Genomic DNA, 23026 nt, shown 5'->3' on the forward strand with positions numbered 1-23026 from the left:
AGAAAAAATTAGTTCACACGGCAACTTTTCTCACTTTCGCTTTTAGGTCAAAACAGCGTCTGAACGAATAGTACTTCCGGTAAAAAAAAACCTTAAGAAAACCAATACTCCTCTTCGAGTCGTAAAAACCTTAAGAACACCAATACTCCTCTTCGAGTCGTAAAAAAAAGACAGCGCCCCAATACAATTCAAATTCTTTGAATTGTAAAAAAATACGAGCGCAATAATAGCCGGCTGAGAAGATGAAGATGAGGGCGGCTATTAATTAGATAAGCAATAAACGAATTGTAATTTGTTACCTTTACACCTTTTACTAGTAGATTGGGGATGTTGCTGCCGAAACTGTTCGTGCCTCACAGTGCAATATGAGATAAGAAGGGCGACACAACAGCAAATAACTAGAATGAAGTAAACTGTGGGAGGCGTGTAATCTTTGTACGCAAAGAAGGCCTGAAAAAACTCAACTTCTCAAAATCTAGTTTGAAACTTCTTTGTAAACTTTTACAGTTTACCAAACTAACGGCGAACGGCAGCCTTTAATTAACTTAGCAGGCCTTAATTGTGATGGCAACCCTGATAAAAATCCTTGAAACCCTGGTTCACTATCAGCCATATTGGTGGGTGCACGTTGGTCGAGTGTTTGGTACAGTTTCATTATATGAACCCATACCCCATTGAGAGTCCACAAATCGGCTGTAAATTGATTATGTGTAATTTCGAACGAGGACCTCGGATCGGGCAACCAATCAGTTTGCGTCGAGAATCTCAATAAAATAGATCTCAATCAGTCTCGTACTTTTCGCCTGATAAATTTATGGTTTACGTGAGATAAAGTATCAGATATGTCACCTTTAAGTGAACAGTGCAATCTGGCAAGGGGCTCATTACGTCATCAGCATATCCTCGGCTGCAATTGCACTTGTACCTTTGTCCCCATCTTCGTGAACTTCTGACCTTTATACAAACTCCATTCGGTCGACACATTTTGTTAGTAATGCACATGTCAACCTGGTCACAGTATACTCCACTATAGCCACTCTTGCAGATACACCTAAAAACTTACATCAATAAACATGGCCGACTGACATTGGACAAATTACTCTGAAGATAGCAGCTTGCCACTGACTTCTGGTTTATATCAAGAAGTTTAGAACTTAGACTCAAAGATAAAACTTCAATAAAATTAACCAAAATTTTTTACCATATATTGGTGAAGTAGATACTGAATAACGGCTTCTATTCTGAACCGGCTTCCAATTCGTTCTTTCCAGAGTTTTATCAGTATATCAAAACCAAAAATTTGCGTCACTAATTTGACTTAACCACCATTAGTGATTATCATAAATGAACTCGCCACTCCTCCTTGTAGGAACACATGGGCGGCGAGTGTTCCTAATGGTGCGTCGCCTTTACAATCCTCAAAATAATCAAAACCTCATTCATACAGCAGGAGAATTCAAAGCGGAAAGCAGTGCTTCCCAGGTTGAGGTCCAGACCCAAACTGGTTTATGATCAAACCCAGTCGAGCGCACACCCGTGTGTTCCCAGACCGAAATTACAGAGTCTGGACGGAATTTTGAGCGCGCTTCAGTCTGTACGATGGTCTGGAGATGGTTTGATCAGAGGTCATTTTGGTCTGAAAAGTTTGGACCTTGGTCTGTATATGGTTTGATCAGAGGTCATTTTGGTCTGAAAAGTCTGATCAGAGGCAACTTCGAGCGCAATTGGGTCTGATCATAACCTCTTCGAGCGCACTTGGCTCTGATCAGAAATGTTTTCGAACGCCATTGAGACTGAACAGGGACCAATTCGAGCGTCTTAATTTTTCCTTTTTTGTTTTTTTACTGAGAGATGTTGGTTGATCATATATGGCCACAAACGCAACGGGGTCTGACCCAAAAATAAATGCTTCGAGCGCAACTGCGTCTGAAAATAACCTCTTCGAGCGCACTTGAGTCTGATCGTAGTCTGATTAAGGTCAATCTGGGCAATGGTCTGAATTTGAGTCTGGACAATGGCCTGAAGACGGTCTGATCAGAAGGCTTTCGGTCTAAAAAGTCTGATCAGAGACCCTTTGCGTCTGGAAAGTCTGATCAGAGGTATCTTGGGTCTGGAAAGTCTGATCAGGGTTAATTTCCGTCTGGAAAGTCTGATCAGAGATAATTTCGGTCTGGAAAGTCTGATCAGACAAAGATTTGGGTCTGCACCTCAACCTGGGATTGTTATTGACAAATATACTGCACGGCTGGAATTTGACATCAAGACGGAATCTACTCATAAGCAAGAACCACTTAGCAAGAAGCTGAGAGACGCAGGAACAAAATAGACGTGGCATCATATAACACCACCAAAGAGGCACAACGTAAAAATAACGGAAAAGGAACAACGTTCAGGGGCCAATAAATCATGGACCAGATATAGAAAAACTACCGAAAAGATTTGGAGAAACCATACACACGCACATTTGCTTAGAAAAGAAGGAAGACATGATATATCGAGAATAATAATGTTTGGTCTTAACTTTAAAACTTTGATGAAAAAACCACACTTTCTACCCGATATTGGTGAATGCTGAATTGATACTTACTAATGGCTTTTATTTCCAACCGAATTGATTATCGAAATTTGTTCTTACCTCAGTTTTAATCAGTATATATACATAACCGACTAACGTCGGGCGAATAGCTCTTAAACGACTGGCGGGCGGTTGGATTCGTCAGTAGCTAACCACGGTTTAGTGAGGTTAGCTTAAGCTTGATTCGACTCCGCCGCAACTTTTAGTTTTCTCGCCTTATTAGTAAATAAATCAAATAAAAACTGTGATTTTTTCTTAAAAAATGCAAAATATTGCAAAATTTAAAAGAAAACCTTCCAGATTTTGCAGTGAAAATGTTCAAAACTGTTCTTGGCCTCTGTCAATTAATCCATCTGCAAGACTTGAAAAGCTCCGTTGGCCAGTAATGATCGTTAAACTCAGAAAAGGAAATAAATATTCAAAGAGTGTCGAAAACAATTGAAAATTTAACAAAATCTTGCTAATATTCTAGATAATAAAACCTTCAAAACCATTTCATTGTGACAAGAGACTATCTAGTATTGCTATTTCAAGCTTTAAATAAATTTACAGGTTCATAAAGATCCATAAACTTGGAACATGGTAATGATTTTTGAAAAATTTGAAAAAATTAGAGAATCAAAAAATTTCTAAAGCTGGAGTCATTAAAAAACCGATAAACATTCCATTAACTCTAGAAAATATGCGAAGGCTTATTGTCAAGCCATTTATGAGGTCCCTAGGACCTTGGTACCGGAAAAAAGGATACAAAATTCAAAAAGTTTAAAACAACTCGAAAAAACTGCAAATACTTTTTTAAAGTTGCTGATATTAAAATCTTGAAAAGCATTCCGTTATATCTATAAGCTATGGAGTAATCTATGATCAAACCCTAGAAGAGGTTATATGGCTCTTGAGGCCTGAGAAACCTAAAAAATGCCAAAAAATTTCAAAAAAATTGCAAGTTGCATAAAAAATAATGCTAAAATTTGTGATAAAAGTTGAAAACTATTCAATGGTTAAAAAAACTTTTCCAGTAACTTAGTATCAAACCCTAACGCAGATTTTCTTCAGGCTAAAAAACCTGAATAATGACATTAAATATTTAAAAAATTGAAAAAATTGCTAGTTTAAAAAAATGATAAAATTCGTGGTGTTTAAATCTTGAAAAACATTCCAGTACATTTAGAAACTATAGAAAAACCTATTGTCAAAAACAGTAAGTTTTTATTGTTTTCAGTAATTTATTGGCAAACCGTTAAGGACGTTTTCTGGCATCTGCGTCGGGAAAGACGTGAATAATGAAAAATAAAAGTCAAACAAATTGAAAAATTGGCACGTTTTTTTTTGAAAATTGCAAAAATTCGTGATATTAAAATGCTGAAACCATTCCAATACCACTAGAAACTGTGCAGTGACCTATTAGAAAACCCTAGAGGCGGTTCCTCGACAACTAGGGTTGAACAAAAACTTGAAAAAATGTGAAAATTAGTATAAAGTTGCGTGTTTTTAGCGATCGGTTGTTCGTCAGTAGCCACGAGGCGGGGAGAGTGTGCACTGGGGGCTGATGGAGAGGGGGTTGGGCAAGAGTGGGGTGTGGGGGCGTCAACTTGGTGGGGGGTGGGTGCAAAATTGGGAGTGTCTTCAACCTCTAGGAACCGCCCTTCACACCATAAGTCTAAGTATCCAAAACATTTTGAGCTGAAACAGAGCTGAAAGGCTCTAAGAGCACTTAATGCCCACTGAGCGCTACATGTTTATCCCTTTTTGTGAGGACAAAATAATCGTTAAAGCGGAAAATCGCATAACATAGCTGGCAGATTGCCAGAAAATAGCGGCAATAGATTCGTAGATCGGCAGTCTAAAAAAACAGTAAAAAAGACAGACCAAAAAATTCGTCTTTTCATTGAAGGCTGATCTGTTATACTTTGATTTAAAATCTGTATAAGCTATTGCTGCCTCTATTAGCTGATCTCAAATAACCTTCATTTAGAGTGACACACACCCATTTGACCTTATCTCTTTGAATTAAAGTAAATAAAAGTCAATTTCAAAGTGAGGAAGTCATTTTTGAGAGTGAGGTAAGTCAAGTGCGACCAAAAGTTTACTCACGCGCATGAACAAGAACATTGGCGAGCGAAAAATGACGTCACAAATGCAATTCAGTTGAAACTGCGTGAACGAATGAACAAAAAAGCGCTGTGACGTCTTATGGTCATAACAAAAATATGACGACGAATTAAAAAAACGTAGCGGGACAAGTAGAAAGACTAAACAGTAAACAATTTATAACGGACTATGAGTGAATTGGGAAAACCGTTTCTAAAAAAATCAGCTAAAAAATTTTTTAAAAAAATAGCTGTCAAAATGCCGCATTTGAACAAAACACCATTAGCGAGAAATAAAAATTTGGTTCACACAAAAAACTAGGCTTAGAATGAGCTATTAATGGATTGGGAAAAGCATTAAGAAAAACCCAATCCAAAAAATCGAAAAAAAAATCAAAGTGAAATTGCCGCATGTGAACAAAAAACCACTGGCGAGAAAGCGAATTTTTGTTCAAACACCATTTTCTCACTCTACTTTAAAATTAGAGCGAAAAAATTTTACACCACAAAACCACCGCTTTTTCGCTCCATTTCCTGTTTTGGCGTGACCAAAATCACTACTCGAATTTGACTTCAAAAATCATGAAAATGTGTGAACAGATCTTAAAAAAACATAGCCGGAAGAATTCCGGAAACGACTCGAAGGAGAAAATTGCCCACAATAAACAACTAGAACAACAATTGTGAACCCTGGCCCTCCACAAAAGCCATAAAAATTTAAGGAAGAACAGAAACGGCATTCAAAGACAAATTGAACAAAAAAAACAAGAAAAACTTAAGTTTTTTTTAACTTGAGTTTTTTTAATAATACAAGGAAAAAAAGTCGAAAAAAATTCCTTTGCAATAAAAGCAATGAAAAACTCGCAAAACAATCGGCATGTCATAATAGGCTAGGAAACTTGTCTAAGACTAAAAAAACAAAAACTGCAAAAAAAAGAAAATTAAATTGGTTTAAAATTTCTCAATTTTTCTGTCAATTTTCCTAAGAAGAAATTGTTTTTACCAAGAAAGCTCTAGTCAATTGGTATCTGAATACTCCTTAAGTAACAAGCTTCTAATCAAATCCCACTTAAAATATTAAAACAAAAAAACAGGCAAAAAATCAATAAATTTCGTCTAAAAATCAGCAAAAACTGATCAAAAACCTCCAAATTAGCATCAAACTCAAATTAACTGGTTGAAACCTTCAATTCCTATCAAAACAAGCATAAAACTAATACAATATCATAATCAGACCTCATAACCATCAAAAGTTGCAAAAAACTGCTTTTAAAAGCTGCACGTGAACAAAAAAAAATTCGCTCGCTTAGAGAAAATTTTTTCACACATCAATTTCTCGTTCTCTCAAAAATAGCGCTATGAACAAAAACCACTCTCTTTTCGCTCCGCTTTTCACTTTTGTTGAGCACCAAAATCACTCCAAATTTTTTCACGCGTTTCATTTCCCGCTTCAAAATTCACTCCAATAAAATTGATTAAAAAAAAGGACTTCTCCAATACTCCTCTTCGAGTCGTAAAAAGACAGCGCCCCAATACAATTCTAATTCTTTGAATTGTAAAAAAAACCAAGAGAAGGCAAATAATAGCCCCAGCTATCGCTGTGCGGCTATTAAAAAAAGACCGACAGGACTAATATAATTGCTACAAGCTTCGTTTGAGAGCAGTTAAAAACCATAAATCTGTTTGACAAATTTCACCCAACATTATTTGTAGCCATGAACCAACTCGTCAATCGTCAACAGTCATCCAACTCGTCAACCAACTCGTCAACCAACTCGTCAACACATACTATCAAGACACAGCGCAAAACTCCTGAGAAAGTACTAGTTGGTCGCCAGCGATCAGGAATTATGATTTGTGTGAACTAGTTCTTTTCGAAGCGACTATCATTTCACGAACACCATTTTACCTACCAACCGTTGATGATAATCATAAACCAACTCGCAAATCCTCCATGTGGACTTGAATGCCACGTTCTCAAGTCTAGAGAAGAAAATTTTAAGTGGAACAAACTGCACAAGCTTCTGCCATACAAGGAAAGGGGAAAATCTTCTTTAATTTGAAAATGTATAGTAACCCATATCAGTTAATCCATATCTGGACGGATCTTTAATTTTCAACACCTGTTAAAACGTGTACATTTTTTCTATTTTGATTTCAATTATTGAAATAGTAAAAATCTGATTACTTGTGCTGGTGAAAAACGGAGTGTGCAAAAGACAACTGACTAACGTTGGAAGAATTGGTGACAGACTACCATCGCTTACTTACACGCTTAAGTTTAGGAGGTCTGTCTTCACTGGGAGGTCAACATGGAAGTTGTGATTGTGGTAGATTGGGTTGGAGCCCGGGCGGGAGGAAGGGGTATAGTGCACTGGATGTGGGGGTTGAAACGTGGAGGGGAGTGGAGGGCAAACGGAACTCCGAGAATTGCCCCTCACACTTTAAATTTATGTCTTCAAAAGTTTCTTATTATTAGAGACCATTGTGACTCACTGTGTTTCTCAGCAACTTAAGGCCATTGGACCTTACCTGTTTTCTTCTTGCTTGGGACAAAAACTTATTTCTTCCCTCGTGGTTTACCAGTTAATCCCGTTTCTTTACTAAAAAAAGTAACAAAAACTTGTCGGCAGGACGAAAAATTGGTCGTAAGAAAAATCGTGCAAGGACAACCAACATGACTAAAATAATTAATACAAACCGATCTCATTTCAGAGCATTTAATGATACTGCAAATCAGCGCTATTTACTCCCGTTCTTTGATCCGGGGACTCACTTGAAATCATTAGATGGCGAGTCTTCACATTTGATGGTACCATTGTGGTTGCATGGCTCATATCTCTCACATACTGAGTCCAATACACACAACCCCTGAAGTTCATCCCACACGTAACCCAAAACGCATTCACATTTCACTCTAGAAAACACCCACGCAGCATTGAACTTCATTTGGGGCCAGCCTGAAGTAAAAAAAAAGTTTGGTTCTTCGTTTCTCTGATATTTCATATCTTTTCAGTTTTATTTCCTTTTCTTTCCGGTTTATTTCATTTGTTGCTTGTCCAACTTTTCCAGACAATAATTTCCTTGTGCACCTGACACTTTAACGCAAAAAATTTCAGAAACCTCTAGTAATGAATCAATTTTCACTCGCTTGTTTTATCGTGTCTTGTTCATTTTATCATTAAAATTTGCCAAGTGTAGAAAATTTGCTGCGAAAAACGAATTAGATTTTTGCAGCTGCCTCTTCTCTGAATTTATCAACTCAAATCACCGCCAATGTCTTAAGATTAAAGCTATAAGCGAGCGTGCAAAACAGTGACAGTAAGGCGAGTTTGGTTCAAATATGGGAAAGTATGAAAGTATCCGTCACATTTGTCCACGATCTGTGTTTTTGAGCTACTGTCGAACAAAAACGGTTAACAGAGTTCCAATTAAGCAGAAATTAATGATAGCTTGATTGGTTTTAAATTATAAAAAGTTCTTCATTTTACTAATTGCGGATAAAAAAAGGCGAATCAGTGGTTTGAACGTGCTGGCAATGTGATAAAAAAAACTTAGTTTGTAAACAATGTCTTAAGTCGCTATTAAAAAATTAAGAAGTCAGGCTGTAGGCTAATTGAAAACAAAAAAGACCTTGGAATGTAGTGACATAAACCATGGACAAATATGAAAAGGTATTGTAACACTTGCCTAAGATTTGGGCAAATTGTTCGAAAAAGGACAAAATACGTTTTGCGGTGTAATGTCTTAAGTACGACACTATTATCTCCGTTTTTATCAATGCTCATATCGGGTGACATCAATAACATGCCAACGGCAGCCGAATAAAGCGACACTGAAGAAGAGATAATGTAGTTCTTCGATCAACATATTTGATTAATTTGATGATAAAAAATTTGTACCGGAACTTGCTCGAATTTTATATTCCATATTTTTTTCTGACATTTGCGGTTTCAGAAAATCATTATTTTCCTGTGATCAACATTACGGTGTCACGAAAAAATAGCCAGTAATAAAAAACGCAATGTGACGAAATTGAAAAAAAACTTTATTTACTTTATAGTTAACGTATCATGAAAACTAAGCTTCATAATTATGTCTAAGCGTATAATTTATAAAGATCTATAATGTTTTTGGGTGCAGCCTCAACAGCTCGTGCGGCTCAATATGACGCTAATACAATCAAGCACGAGTCCACATTAACCGCAGATTATAAAATAGAAAAATTCTCTACTAAATCTTTTTTCATCGTGTAACATTGACGTGGACCCCTAGACGAACTGGGACGGTTATCTGCTAAGATCTTGCAAGATCCTTGCGAAAAACGGTTATCTGCTAAGATCTTGTAAGAGTCTTGCAAATAACGGTTATCTGCTAAGACGCAAGATTGCAACGGTTATCTGGTAAGACACTTGCAAGATCCTTACCAGATACGCGTTTCATCTTTTTTTGGTTAACGCACCCAAAAAAGCCTGTATTTTCCACCCTATCGAAAAACACAACAGAAAGAGAGGTTTCACCGCAAAAAAACTTTAAAACACGAAATGAGCTACATAAAAAGTATTGCTGTTTGTCAGCAAGGCCAACATTCAAAATTTTTCTGCCTCTCAATTTAAAAAATCCGCGGTTATTTGTGGTCACCTTAAAGACATTCTTTCCTAAAATATTTATCAAACAAGCAGATGCGATTTCATGACATCCTCAAAAAAAAGCTGCAGATTTTTGCTTTTTTGGGGTAATGTGGATCAATTTGATCTGATGCAATCAAATACGTTAGTTAAAGTAGGAATTTGTACTCATCGCAAAATAGGTTTCTGTAAAAAAAGTTTTTCATACCGTTTTGTGCGATGTCAAGGTACCTAACGAAACACACATACTGAAGAATTGGGTCTATCAAAATAAATTTTGTGTAGAAATATTTTGATCTGTTCAATGCTACTGACAATCAAGTTTTTCCAGCTGATTGAACTTTCTAATCATCAAGCAATTTACTTAGTTGTGGCTTGTGGTCATGAAACAGGTATCAGTTTGCTCTTTTTGTTTTTATCATTTGTTGCCCTCTAAAATTAGCACAAAAACTGCACCTTTGCACAAAAAAGTCGATTGAGTAACAAAAAGCATCACAAATGTGTTAACAATCCCGTAAAACTGTTTCAATTACAATTTAGAACATTGAACAGTGTTTGCTGTGCGCCAGAAACACAAATGGGGTACTTCCACATAAAAGATATAGACTGACTGTTTTTGTGGTAGTAGAAATAGGATTTCCAGTTGTATTTCAATCAATCAAACAAAAGATTTTTCTTTCGCCAACTAGGTAGCCTATGAACACGTCAAACAACATTTGTGGTCACCTTGAAAACAATTTTTCCTAATATACTTACCAAACAAACAGATGTGACTTCATGACATCTTCACAAAAAAGCTGCAGATTTTTGCTTTTTTGGGGTAATGTGGATCAATTTGATCTGATGCAATCAAATACGTTAGTTAAAGTAGGAATTTGTACTCATCACAAACTAAGTTTCTGTAAAAAAGTTTTTCATACCATTTTGTGCGAAGTCAAGGTACCTAACGAAACACACATTTTGAAGAATTGGGTCTATCAAAAGAAATTTTATGTAGAAATCTTTTGATCTGTTCAATGCTACTGACAATCATGTTTTTCCAGCTGATTGAACTTTCTAATCATCAAGCAATTTACTTAGTGGTGGTGTGTGGTCATGAAACAGGTATCAGTTCGCTCTTTTTGTTTTTATCATTTGTTGCCCTCTAAAATTAGCACAAAATCTGCACCTTTGCACAAAAAAGTCGAATGAGTAACGAAAAGCATCACAAATGTGTTAACAATCCTGTAAAACTGTTTCAATTACAATTTAGAACAGTTAACAGTGTTTGCTGTGCGCCAGAAACACAAATGGGGTACTTCCACATAAAAGATATAGACTGACTTTTTTTGTGGTAGTAGAAAAATGGGATTTCCAGTTGTATTTCAATCAATCAAACAAAAGATTTTTCTTTCGCCAACTAGGTAGCCTATGAACACGTCAAACAACATTTGTAGTCACTTTGAAAACAATTTTTCTTAATATACGTACCAAACAAACAGATGTGAATTCATGACATCCGCACAAAAAAGCTGCAGATTTTAGCTTTTTTGGGGTAATGTGGATCAATTTGATCTGATGCAATCAAATACGTTAGTTGAAGAAGGAATTTGTACTCATCGCAAAATAGGTTTCTGTAAAAAAATTTTTCATACCGTTTTGTGCGATGTCAAGGTACCTAACGAAACACACATACTGAAGAATTGGGTCTATCAAAATAAATTTTGTGTAGAAATATTTTGATCTGTTCAATGCTACTGACAATCATGTTTTTCCAGCTGATTGAACTTTCTAATCATCAAGCAATTTACTTAGTTGTGGCTTGTGGTCATGAAACAGGTATCAGTTTGCTCTTTTTGTTTTTATCATTTGTTGCCCTCTAAAATTAGCACAAAAACTGCACCTTTGCACAAAAAAGTCGATTGAGTAACAAAAAGCATCACAAATGTGTTAACAATCCCCTAAAAAACTGTTTCAATTACAATTTAGAACAGTGAACAGTGTTTGCTGTGCGCCAGAAACACAAATGGGGTACTTCCACATAAAAGATATAGACTGACTTTTTTTGTGGTAGTAGAAATAGGATTTCCAGTTGTATTTCAATCAATCAAACAAAAGATTTTTCTTTCGCCAACTAGGTAGCCTATGAACACGTCAAACAACATTTGTGGTCACCTTGGAAACAATTTTTCTTAATATACTTACCAAACAAACAGATGTGACTTCATGACATCCTCACAAAAAAGCTGCAGATTTTTGCTTTTTTGGGGTAATGTGGATCAATTTGATCTGATGCAATCAAATACGTTAGTTAAAGTAGGAATTTGTACTCATCACAAACTAAGTTTCTGTAAAAAAGTTTTTCGTACCATTTTGTGCGATGTTAAGGTACCTAACGAAACACACATACTGAAGAATTGGGTGTATCAAAAGAAATTTTATTTAGTAAACTTTTGATCTGCTCAATGCTACTGACAATCATTATTTTCCAGCTGATTGAACTTTCTAATCATCAAGCAATTGACTTAGTGGTGGTTTGTTGTCGTGAATCAGGTATCAGTTCGCTCTTTTTGTTTTTATTATTTGTTGCCCTCTAAAATTAGCACAAAAACTGCACTTTTGCACAAAAAGTTCGAATTAGTAACAAAAAGCATCGCAATTGTGTTATTAATCCCGTAAAACTGTTTTAATTACAATTTAAAACAGTGAACAGTGTTTGCTGTGCGCGAGAAACACATATGGAGTAATTCCAAACAAAAGATAAAGACTGACTTTTTTGTGGTAGTACAAATAGGATTTCCAGTTGTATTTCAATCAATCAAACAAAAGATTTTTGTTTTGCTAACTAGGTAGCCTATGAACACGTCAAACAACATTTGTGGTCACCTTGAAGACAATTTTTTGTTCCTAATATACTTACCAAACAAACAGATGTGATTTCATGACATCCTCACAAAAAAGCTGCCGATTTTTGCTTTTTTGGGGTAATGTGGATCAATTTGATCTGATGCTATCAAAAACGTTAGTTGAAGTAGGAATTTGTACTCATCGCAAACTAGGTTTCTGTAAAAAAGTTTTGAATGCCATTTTGTGCGATGTCAAGGTACCTAACGAAACACACATACTGAAGAATTGGGTCTATCAAAAGAAATTTTATTTAGAAAGCTTTTTGATCTGTTCAATGCTACTGACAATAATGTTTTTCCAGCTGATTGAACTTTCTAATTATCAAACAATTTACTTATTGGTGGTTTGTTGTCATGAATCAGGTATCAGGTTGCTTTTTTATTTGTATCCTCTGTTGCCCTCTAAAAATTAGCACAAAAAGTTCACCTTTGCACAAAGAAGTCAAAAGAGTAGCAAAAAGCATCACAGATGTGTTAACAAGCCCTCAGAACTGTTTTACTTACAATTTGAAACAAGGAACAGTGTTTGCCGTTCACCAGAAACACAAAATTGATACTTCGAAATAAAAGTTATAGACTGACTTTTTGTTGTGTTAGTACAAATAGGATTTCCAGTTGTATTTAAACCAATCATACAAAGAATTTTTCTTTTGATACCTAGACAGCCTGTTTTCACAATAGACAACACTTGTGTTCACCGTAAAGACAATTTGTCCCAATATACTTACCAAACAAGCAGTTGTGCCTTCATGACAACCCGCACAGTGTGGCTACAGATTTTTGCTTTTTGGGGTAATGTGGATCAATTCCGAGTGGTGCCATGTAATGAGCTAGTTGAAGTATGAATTTGCACTCATTGCAAACTAGTGTTCTGAGAAAAGGTTTTCCATGTCACCTTAAGTGACGTCAAGGTACAAAACGATACACACATACTGCGGAAAGGTGTCTATCAAATGAAATATAATGTAGACACTTTTTTATTTGTTCAATACTACTGGTAATCATTTTTTCCTACTAATTGAACTTTCTAACAATCAGACAATTAACCCGTTGATAATATGTTGTCAGGAATTTGGTATTGTGTCACTCTTTTTATTTGTATCATTTTTTAACCTCTAAAAATAAGAACAGAAACTGCACCTTTGCACAAAAAAGTCATTTGAATAGCAAAAGGCATCACTTTTTGTGTTACCAATCCTTTATAACGGTTTTAATTATAGTTAGGAGTAGTGAACAGTGTTTGCCGTGCATCAGCGACATAAGTGGGTCACTTCAAAATAGAAGATATAGACTGACTTTTTTATTGGGTTGTACAAATAGGATTTCAAGTTGCATTTAAGCAAATCACACAAAGAATTTTTCATTTTGCTACCTGGACACCCCACTAACACACAAAACAACATTCTTGGTCCCAATCAAGGGGGTACAAAAGAGACAAAAGAGTAAGACTAAAATTTAAAAAATTTGGACTGATTTTTCATTGTAGTGGTAAAAATGATATTTCCCGTTTTTTTTTTCAAAAAATCATGCAAACAAATTTTTTTGTTGCCTAGAGTTGCTATCAAGTCCAAATACATTAAACATGGTTACGAATAGTTTTCATTACTATACTTACCAAAAAAAAATGGATGCAAAATAATGACCTCTGTTATCATTTATTTCTTTTTTATTTTTTTTCTCCAAATTGATCATTATGGAAGTTATCGAAAATTTGTGTTACATATCATGTGTTTGATGGATTCTCCAAAACTCAGATTACCAATTTGAACGGGCCTAGTTGAATTTGTCAGTCATTGAACAACTTTTGCGCTCAGTGTTTAGTTGTTTTCTGAACAAAATATCATTTGTTGCAATAAAAAAAGAAATTCAGGAGCATGATGTTTTTTTTCTGAATTTGAACCAAAGATGAATAGTTCTTTATCAAAAGGTAGGTTTTTAATACCTTTTAAAAATATATTCTAACTCTCAATTTAATATTCCGATCACACACAGGTCTATAAGGTAGTTTGAAAGGACATTTTGCATAGTTTTTCAAGAAAAATTACTCAACTAATAGAGCAAAATTTTGGCTACAGTTTACTGTTTCATTCATATCTTCTGAAGTACTCAACCAAATATCATAAATGAGACTGTATTTTGTTTGTATTGAGACCATCTAGCTGGTTATTGATAGCGAAGTTTGCGAATTGGCATCAGCAGGAATTGATCAAGGTGTAAAATTGAGAAAGATTAAATTTTCGTTGGATTTTCTGAGCTGATATAGTTTTTCTTGTATTAAGCGTCGTGGTTACCTGCAAATTATGTTTTTCAAGCGTTGCTTGGGTCACTGAAGCTATTTAGAACATTAGTTTTCAGCGATTCAACAATTTTTCTTTTTTTGTGAAATCATGAAATTTTGTTGATAGTGTTTTTTTTTTGTCAAAACACAAAACACCCTGGCCTTTACGGCGAAGTGGGAAATATTTTCTCACTTCGCGGTAGAGGTCTTGGGTGTCCAGTAACTAGCCAGTGGCTGTCGATTTCGTCCAGAATTACGTCAGAGACGCACATTTCAGTCGTTTTGTAAGAATTTACGAGAATTTGGGCCGTAATAATAGCCCAAAAATTGGGGTACACTTCATGTGTTTGACGATTTCTCGAAAACTACTGAACCAAATTGGACGGGCATTGTCTTATTTTGTTGGCACTGAACCCCTCTTGCTTGCAGTGTCTAGTTGGTTTCTCAAATCGTCCTAATCAAAAAGTTATTAATGATTAAATTTGAAAAAAGTCGAATTTTCGGGCTATATTGGGTGACCCAAATTTCGGTACAAGAAAACACGCGATTTACCCAACAAGTGTTAGTGATTTAGAATCCCCAGTTAGTGGGGAGTCTCCCCATATATATTTTGTATGTAGTTTTTTGTAGTCCAGGTGGTCAATTTTAGCGAAACCTGCGCCGTACTTGTCATATTTAGTCATTTGGTACGGTACATTTATGTTGGAATATCTCCTCGTAGAGTGAACCGATTTTTCATCTGTTTATTGGTTTGAACTCAGCGTGAGCCGTACTTAAATCCCTGTAAATGGCGTTTTGTTTCTTTCAGCCGTTTTCGAGAAATTGGCCAGGACACATACCTCCATTTTGCCCTATTCGTGTCCGGGTACATTTCAGGTATGTACATGTTAGACCAACAAAAAAGACGAATTTAGCCCCGCGAATTAGTTCTTTAGACTCCCCTGATAGTGAGGATTCTCCTCATATATGTTTTATAGTGCGTTTTCCGTAATTCAGAAGGTCAATTTTAGCTCTGAAAGTGGCGTATCTCTCTTCTGGGGTCAGTTGGTACGGTACCTTATTTTTGCTATAGCTCCTCGAAGAATGCACCGATTGGGCTCATTTTTTAATATGATGCGTATCTCAAGCAGTGCTACAAACAGTACTAAGGGGGTTAATTTTTGTTCAGCCGTTTTAGAGAAATTGGCCAGTAAACTTGCCCTCGTTTTAGCCCCAGAAGAGGTTGACACCAGCGGGTGACACCGTTGACACCTTGAAGCTTTGAACTGTGTTTTAAAAAATTAGTGTTTTGAATAGCCCTTCTAATGTAGATTCCGAATATGTATACTTTATATTGCGTTTTCAGAGATTTAGATGGTCAAATTTAGCTCTGAAGTCAGGTCACCTCGCTTTTTGGTCATTTGGTACGGTACATTATAATTGCTATAACTCCTCGAAGAATGCACCGATTGGGCTCATTTTTTAATATGATGCGTATCTCAAGCAGTGCTACAAACTGTACTAAGGGCGTTTTTTTTGTTCTGCCGTTTTAGAGAAATTGTCCAGTAAACTTACCCTCGGTTTTAGCACCTGAAGCGGTTGACACCATCCGTCACCACCTTGAAGCTCTGTCAGAAATCGATTTCAAGCTTGTTTATTGGTTCGTTAGCCTCCTTATATAATGACAAAGCTTTCTAGCTATTATTTGTAATTTGTTTGACACATTTTTATGTCAAATGTTAGCTCTGAGGGTGGTGTACCTCCCCTCTAAGGTGATTTGGTACGGTACCTTAATTTTGAAATATCTCCTTGTAGAGTGAACCGATTTTGAATTTGTTTGATGATTTGAACTCACCGTAAGCCGCACTTTAATCACTGCAAATTTTGTTTAGTTTCATTCAGGCGTTATTGAGAAATAAGTGTGTATTTTAGCGAAACGTTAGTCGCTTTAGGTCAATTTTGGACTTTGGTACCGTACTTAGTTTTGCTAATTTCTCATCCTAGGGTAAACTGATATTAGATCTCTTTTTTGATTTGAACTGAGCATAAGCTGTACTTTAATCCATATAAGTGGCGTTTTCTTTTTGTCGGCTGTTTTTGAGAAATTGGCCCGGAAACATACCGCTATTTTCCCATTTTGGTGACCGGTGTGATTCACGTTTCTACTTGTAAAGTTTAGTCAAGGACTTGCTTGAATGAATTGAGGGCCCTCGTAGGAGTGTAATAGTCCAAGTAGTTTCTAATAAAGAACTGAATTTTGTTTTGGCTGGTCTACACAAAAAGTACTTGATACGTTGTCAAATTTCGCGCTCAAAAAATATGCTTGTTCAGTTTTATAAAAAAGTGATTTTCAATTTAGTCAAGGACTTGTTTGAATGAATTGAGGGCCCACGTAGGAGTGTAATAGTCCAAGTAGTTGCTAAAAAAGAACTGAATTTGGTTTTGGCTGGTCTACCAAAAAAGTACTAGATACGTTGTTAAATTTCGGGCTCAAAAAATATGCTTGTTCAGTTTTATAAAAAAGTGATTTTCAATTTAGTCAAGGACTTGCTTGAATGAATTGAGGGCCCTCGTAGGAGTGTAATAGTCCAAGTAGTTGCTAATAAGGAAATGAATTTTGTTTTGGCTGGTCTACCAAAAAAGTACTTGATACGTTGTCAAATTTCGCGCTCAAAAAATATGCTTGTTCAGTTTTATAAAAAAGTGATTTTCAATTTAGTCAAGGACTTGTTTGAATGAATTGAGGGCCCACGTAGGAGTGTAATAGTCCAAGTAGTTGCTAAAAAAGAACTGAATTTGGTTTTGGCTGGTCTACCAAAAAAGTACTAGATACGTTGTTAAATTTCGGGCTCAAAAAATATGCTTGTTCAGTTTTATAAAAAAGTGATTTTCAATTTAGTCAAGGACTTGTTTGAATGAATTGAGGGCGCACGTAGGAGTGTAATAGTCCAAGTAGTTGCTAAAAAAGAACTGAATTTTGTTTTGGCTGGTCTACCAAAAAAGTACTTGATACGTTGTCAAATTTCGCGCTCAAAAAATATGCTTGTTCAGTTTTATAAAAAAAGTGATTTTCAATTTAGTCAGGGACTTGTTTGAATGAATTGAGGGCCCACGTAGGAGTGTAATAGTCCAAGTAGTTGCTAAAAAAGAACTGAATTTGGTTTTGGCTGATCTACCAAAAAATTACTTGATACGTTGTCAAATTTCGCGCTCAAAAAATATGCTTGTTCAGTTTTATAAAAAAGTGATTTTCAATTTAGTCAAGGACTTGTTTGAATGAATTGAGGGCCCACGTAGGAGTGTAATAGTCCAAGTAGTTGCTAAGAAAGAACTGAATTTGGTTTTGGCTGGTCTACCAAAAAAATACTAGATACGTTGTTAAATTTCGGGCTCAAAAAATATGCTTGTTCAGTTTTATAAAAAAGTGATTTTCAATTTAGTCAAGGACTTGTTTGAATGAATTGAGGGCCCACGTAGGAGTGTAATAGTCCAGGTAGTTGCTAAAAAAGAACTGAATTTGGTTTTGGCTGGTCTACCAAAAAAGTACTAGATACGTTGTTAAATTTCGGGCTCAAAAAATATGCTTGTTCAGTTTTATAAAAAAGTGATTTTCAATTTAGTCAAGGACTTGTTTGAATGAATTGAAGGCCCACGTAGGAGTGTAGTAGTCCAAGTAGTTGCCAGAAAAGAACTGAATTTGGTTTTGGCTGGTCTACCAAAAAAGTACTAGATACGTTGTTAAATTTCGGGCTCAAAAAATATGCTTGTTCAGTTTTATAAAAAAGTGATTTTCAATTTCGTCAAGGACTTGTTTGAATGAATTGAGGGCTCACGTAGGAGTGTAATAGTCCAAGTAGTTGCTAAAAAAGAACTGAATTTGGTTTTGGCTGGTCTACCAAAAAAAGTACTTGTTACGTTGTCAAATTTCGCGCTCAAAAAATATTCTTGTTCAGTTTTATAAAATGTTATTTTCAATTTAGTCAAGGACTTGTTTGAATGAATTGAGGGCCCACGTAGGAGTGTAATAGTCCAAGTAGTTCCTAGAAAAGAGCTGAGTTTTGTTTTGGCTGATCTACGAAAAAAGGATTAGATACGTTGTTAAATTTCGGGCTCAAAAAATATGCTTGTTCAGTTTTATAAAAAAGTGATTTTCAATTTAGTCAAGGACTTGTTTGAATGAATTGAGGGCCCACGTAGGAGTGTAATAGTCCAAGTAGCTGCTAAAAAAGAACTGAATTTGGTTTTGGCTGGTCTACCAAAAAAGTACTTGTTACGTTGTCAAATTTCGCGCTCAAAGAATATTCTTGTTCAGTTTTATAAAAAAGTTATTTTCAATTTAGTCAAGGACTTGTTTGAATGAATTGAGGGCCCACGTAGGAGTGTAATAGTCCAAGTAGTTCCTAGAAAAGAGCTGAGTTTTGTTTTGGCTGGTCTACGAAAAAAGTACTAGATACGTTGTTAAAATTCGGGCTCAAAAAATATGCTTGTTCAGTTTTATAAAAAAGTGATTTTCAATTTAGTCAAGGACTTCTTTGAATGAATTGAGGGCCCACGTAGGAGTGTTATTGTCCAAGTAGTTCCTAGAAAAGAGCTGAATTTTGTTTTTGCTGGTCTACGAAAAAAGTACTTGTTACGTTGTTAAATTTCGGGCTCAAAAAATATGCTTGTTCAGTTTTATAAAAAAAGTGATTTTCAATTTAGTCGAGGACTTGTTTGAATGAATTGAGGGCCCACATAGGAATGTAATAGTTCAAGTAGTTGCTAAAAAGAGCTGAATTTTGTTTTGGCTGGTCTACGAAAAAGTACTTGTTACGTTGTCAAATTTCGCGCTCAAAAAATATTCTTGTTCAGTTTTATAAAGAGTGATTATCAATTTAGTCAAGGACTTGTTTGAATGAATTAAGGGCCCACGTAGAAGTTTAATAGTCCAAGTAGTTCCTAAAAACGAGCTGAGTTTTGTTTTGGCTGGTCTACGAAAAAAGTACTTGTTAGGTTGTCAAATTTCGCGCTCAAAAAATATTCTTGTTCAGTTTTATAAAAAAGTGATTTTCAATTTAGTCAAGGACTTGTTTGAATGAATTGAGGGCCCACGTAAGAGTGTAATAGTCCAAGTAGTTTCCAAAAAAGATCTGTGTTTTTGATCTAGACTGCTTTGAAAAAAAAAGATTTTTGTGCGTTAATTTTCCGAGATATCCGAGAATTTGAATTTCCTAATTTTAGCAAATTTGTCTTTAACGTTGGTCAAGGTGTTGTTGAATTGAAATGAAACGTAGGTTTCATTTCACTATAGGTGGGTTGTTAGAAAACAAGAAGACTTTATAAAGGATGCATAGGAAAAAAATTAAGCTTTTGAGGCGTTCCTTTCCAATTTTTGCGAATTTCTATGTCCTTTTCAATTGGGTTAAGGACTTGTTTCCCAAAATAATCGAATGTTTTTTTCAGCATTTGCTCTGGTCTTCCTGCCGCTTAACATGACTCGCAATTATCAGCGCAAAATTTCTAAGCCTTTCCAGGGCTACAGAATTGATTTTGCTATTCAATCGATCAAAGCTGGATCATCAATAAGGCTGGCCTCGAGAAATTTTAACGTTCCTTATTCAACGCTAAGAAGAACACTGAAAACTAATGTTGAGAGTTACGCGTTAATTAAAGTCGGTCGACCTTCATTCCTAACCGATTATCAGCAAAGAACTATTTTCAAGGCTCTTACATTTCACTCAAGCACGTTTTCACAGTTACGCAAGAAGAAATTTACTTTTGTTGGAAATATGAACGTCAAAATGCCAATTAGTTGGAAAAGAAACCGGACAGCTGGGATGGACTGGACGCTCTCATTTCTCAATAGATTCATTAGTTTGAAAATGTTTGTTAAGAAAGGAAAAAGCTACCATGAAACGCAGTTTACATGCGTTAATTGTGTAAGGTTAATGAACAGGTCTTTAGTCAAATTTGTTTGTGAAAACTGTTGTCTCTGCACGTGCAAGAATTGCTTTGCTCGTGAAAAGTATCAATGCTGTCCAGTTGATTAGTTAGCTATTTTTCATCTGACTTCGGGTGATTTGTCAATAACTCTTGACTTCTGGCAATCTAAATTTTCTCTAAAATTTAAAATGTCTAAAATTTAAAATGTTCTCAACAGTCTTTGGATTTTATTTATTCTAGATGTTCTCTCATCTCCTCCAAACTTTGAAATTGGTTTATCTTTCAGGTTTGTTTTGTATTTTATCCTCTGAAGCAACTTTGACTGAATCATCTTGTCGCCTGACTCTTCAATAAAATCAAGTGAGTTACATCTCTTTACAATTAGACAATAATCTTTATAATACACTGATGCTTGTTTTGAAAAAAATTAACTCCTTGCGTTTCCAACGGAACAAATGATAGATTTCCTGTTTTTTGACATGTTCAATGGAAGTGCAATGAGCTAATTTCTTTCAAGTTTTTCTTGTGTTCCCGCGGTAGCGCGGGAAACGTTTATTGTGCTTATATGGTTTTTATAATTTCTCTGTTGTGCTTTAGCTCTTCAAAATGAGGTAAGAATTGTATATCAGATGTTATTGGTAGCAATAACAAAAGACCAGACAGAATATAAAAAAAGGAAAGTGGCTTCTTGAAAGTGAGGCTATGTTGATCTCATCGTGTTATTTTTTGAACTTTTTTAACCTGTTTATCTAGATTTTTCGACGTTAATTAAAATGCCTTCGGCAAAATAAATAATTTTTAAATCTGTTATTAATAGCCGCACAGCGATAGCTGGGGCTATTATTGGCCTTCTCTTGGTTTTTTATTTCGTCGTCGCGATCTTTGTTACGACCATATGACGTCACAATCACTTCAAATCTGTTTGAACATCTCTTTTTGTTCATTCGTTCATGCAATTTCAACTGCAGTGCGTGCGTGACGTCATTTTTCGCTCTTATTGGATCGATTTTTTATTCATTCGCGCGATTAAAATTTTGGTCACACGACTTACCTCACTCTCAAAAATGACTTCCTCTTTTTGAAATTGTCTTTTATTTACTTTAATTCAAAGAGAGAAGGTCAAATTGGTGTGTGTCACTCTAAATGAAGGTTATTTGAGAGCAACTCATAGAGGCTACAGATCTACGAAGCTATTACGGCTATTTTCTGGCAATCTGCCAGCTATGTTTAATATCTTTCGCAACTGGCTTTTTATCATTTTTGCGCTTTTATTAAAACATTTCTATCGTATTTTTTTTTATTTCTTTGAAATTGTTTAGAATGAGCTCTCAACTTTCAAAGAACAATAGCAATACCAAAAAATTCAACGTTGTCAGACCGAAATCGATACGACAAGCTAGTAAAGTCGATCCGATCGAATTTCCGGCCAATCACGCCTTCCTTGTCTACTTTGAGTGTGACGGCAAGTTCTCTCTCGTTGAGCCTAATCACAGTAGCTGGCCAGTTCATCTTCGTAGCTCTGATAAGCTGTCATTGCATTACACGGACGTTGAATTTAAAAGCGCTGAGAAACCGGGTACATCCGACACCGGAAAAGTAATTACTAACGGTCCTGAAAAAGTTATCGAACGGGTTGGCGATTACATGAATCTACAAATAGACTTTGGAATTCAGCCAGAGGATATGAACTTGACCGCTGTTTTTCAACGCGTCTATAAGGAGTTAGAGGATGAGAAAGAAAATACTTTGCCGTTGACACAAAATTCGAAAAGTGCGAGAAAATGCTGCCAAATCGATCTTAGTTAACGACAATGAGCAAGAAGCCGATGAATTCGAACCCAATGACGAATCGGACAAATCAGATAACGACGACAACCCCGATGAACCCGTTTTTCCTAATGCCAACACCCAAGATGCAGGTGTGGCAAAAGATGTGCCTGCTTTGACCACTACAAAACTGGTTAATAATTTTTTTCGTAACTCAAGCACAGATTTTTACCGTTTCTCAAAAAGTTACATTTGATTAAGATGGTCTTTAAATTGCGTTCATGATTTTTCATAACTCTCCGGTTAAGAAATCAGTTGGTAGCAACTGAAATAACAGCGAAAGTTATATGTTTTTAGGACGTGCTCGTTAGTCGCTTTGAAAGAGTTATGGAAAGAATTGAGGCGAGACTTTATAGAAACGACAAATTGCTCGATGAGATGACAAAATTTGCGAGAAGAGCTTTAGATGAAATCTACCGACTCTCTGAAAATACGGTTCCCCTAAAGAGGAGAAGCGAAGTCGTAGACGAGGCTAATGAAGAGCAAAATAAGCCTGAGTTGTTGTACGGTGAAATCAACTTGCTGGACCAGGGTGGGGCAACTCCAGTTGATCAAGCTCACAACATAGCGAAAGCTCTTTGGTCTGCTGAGGAAAGAATCAAGGTGTGTATTGATCCGAAACGAGCATTGAGTCAGAATTTCGATAGGGAGGCGTCTGACGAGGAGAGGACGAAGTTGTATCGTCAAGCAGTAGAAATGGTTTTTGCTGACAACTTCTCAGAAAAACTCTATAATAAGACTTTGCGTTTAGTAAATCAGAGATTTCGTGAGAAACGTGTGCAGCCGAAGTTAGCTTCTGCTTGAATTGTTTCCCGGAAAAGATTAGGAATGCTGAGTAGCGGTAA

General features: G+C 35.9%; 1 protein-coding gene across 1 annotated transcript in view; it reads right to left on the minus strand.

Moving 5' to 3' along the window:
* Window positions 1–23026, minus strand: part of LOC142335336 (uncharacterized) — a 131056-nt gene that overhangs the window by 52387 nt on the left and 55643 nt on the right. The window contains exons 4-6 of the mRNA XM_075383788.1: window positions 7439–7622; window positions 850–1051; window positions 300–450 (exon numbers count right to left, since the gene is read on the minus strand). Of these exons, the coding sequence (XP_075239903.1) occupies window positions 300–450; window positions 850–1051; window positions 7439–7622 (537 nt within the window). The remainder of the gene's footprint in view (window positions 1–299; window positions 451–849; window positions 1052–7438; window positions 7623–23026) is intronic.

This window comes from Convolutriloba macropyga, chromosome 2 (assembly GCF_964194025.1).
Source record: "Convolutriloba macropyga chromosome 2, txConMacr16.3, whole genome shotgun sequence".
NCBI lineage: Eukaryota > Metazoa > Xenacoelomorpha > Acoela > Convolutidae > Convolutriloba > Convolutriloba macropyga.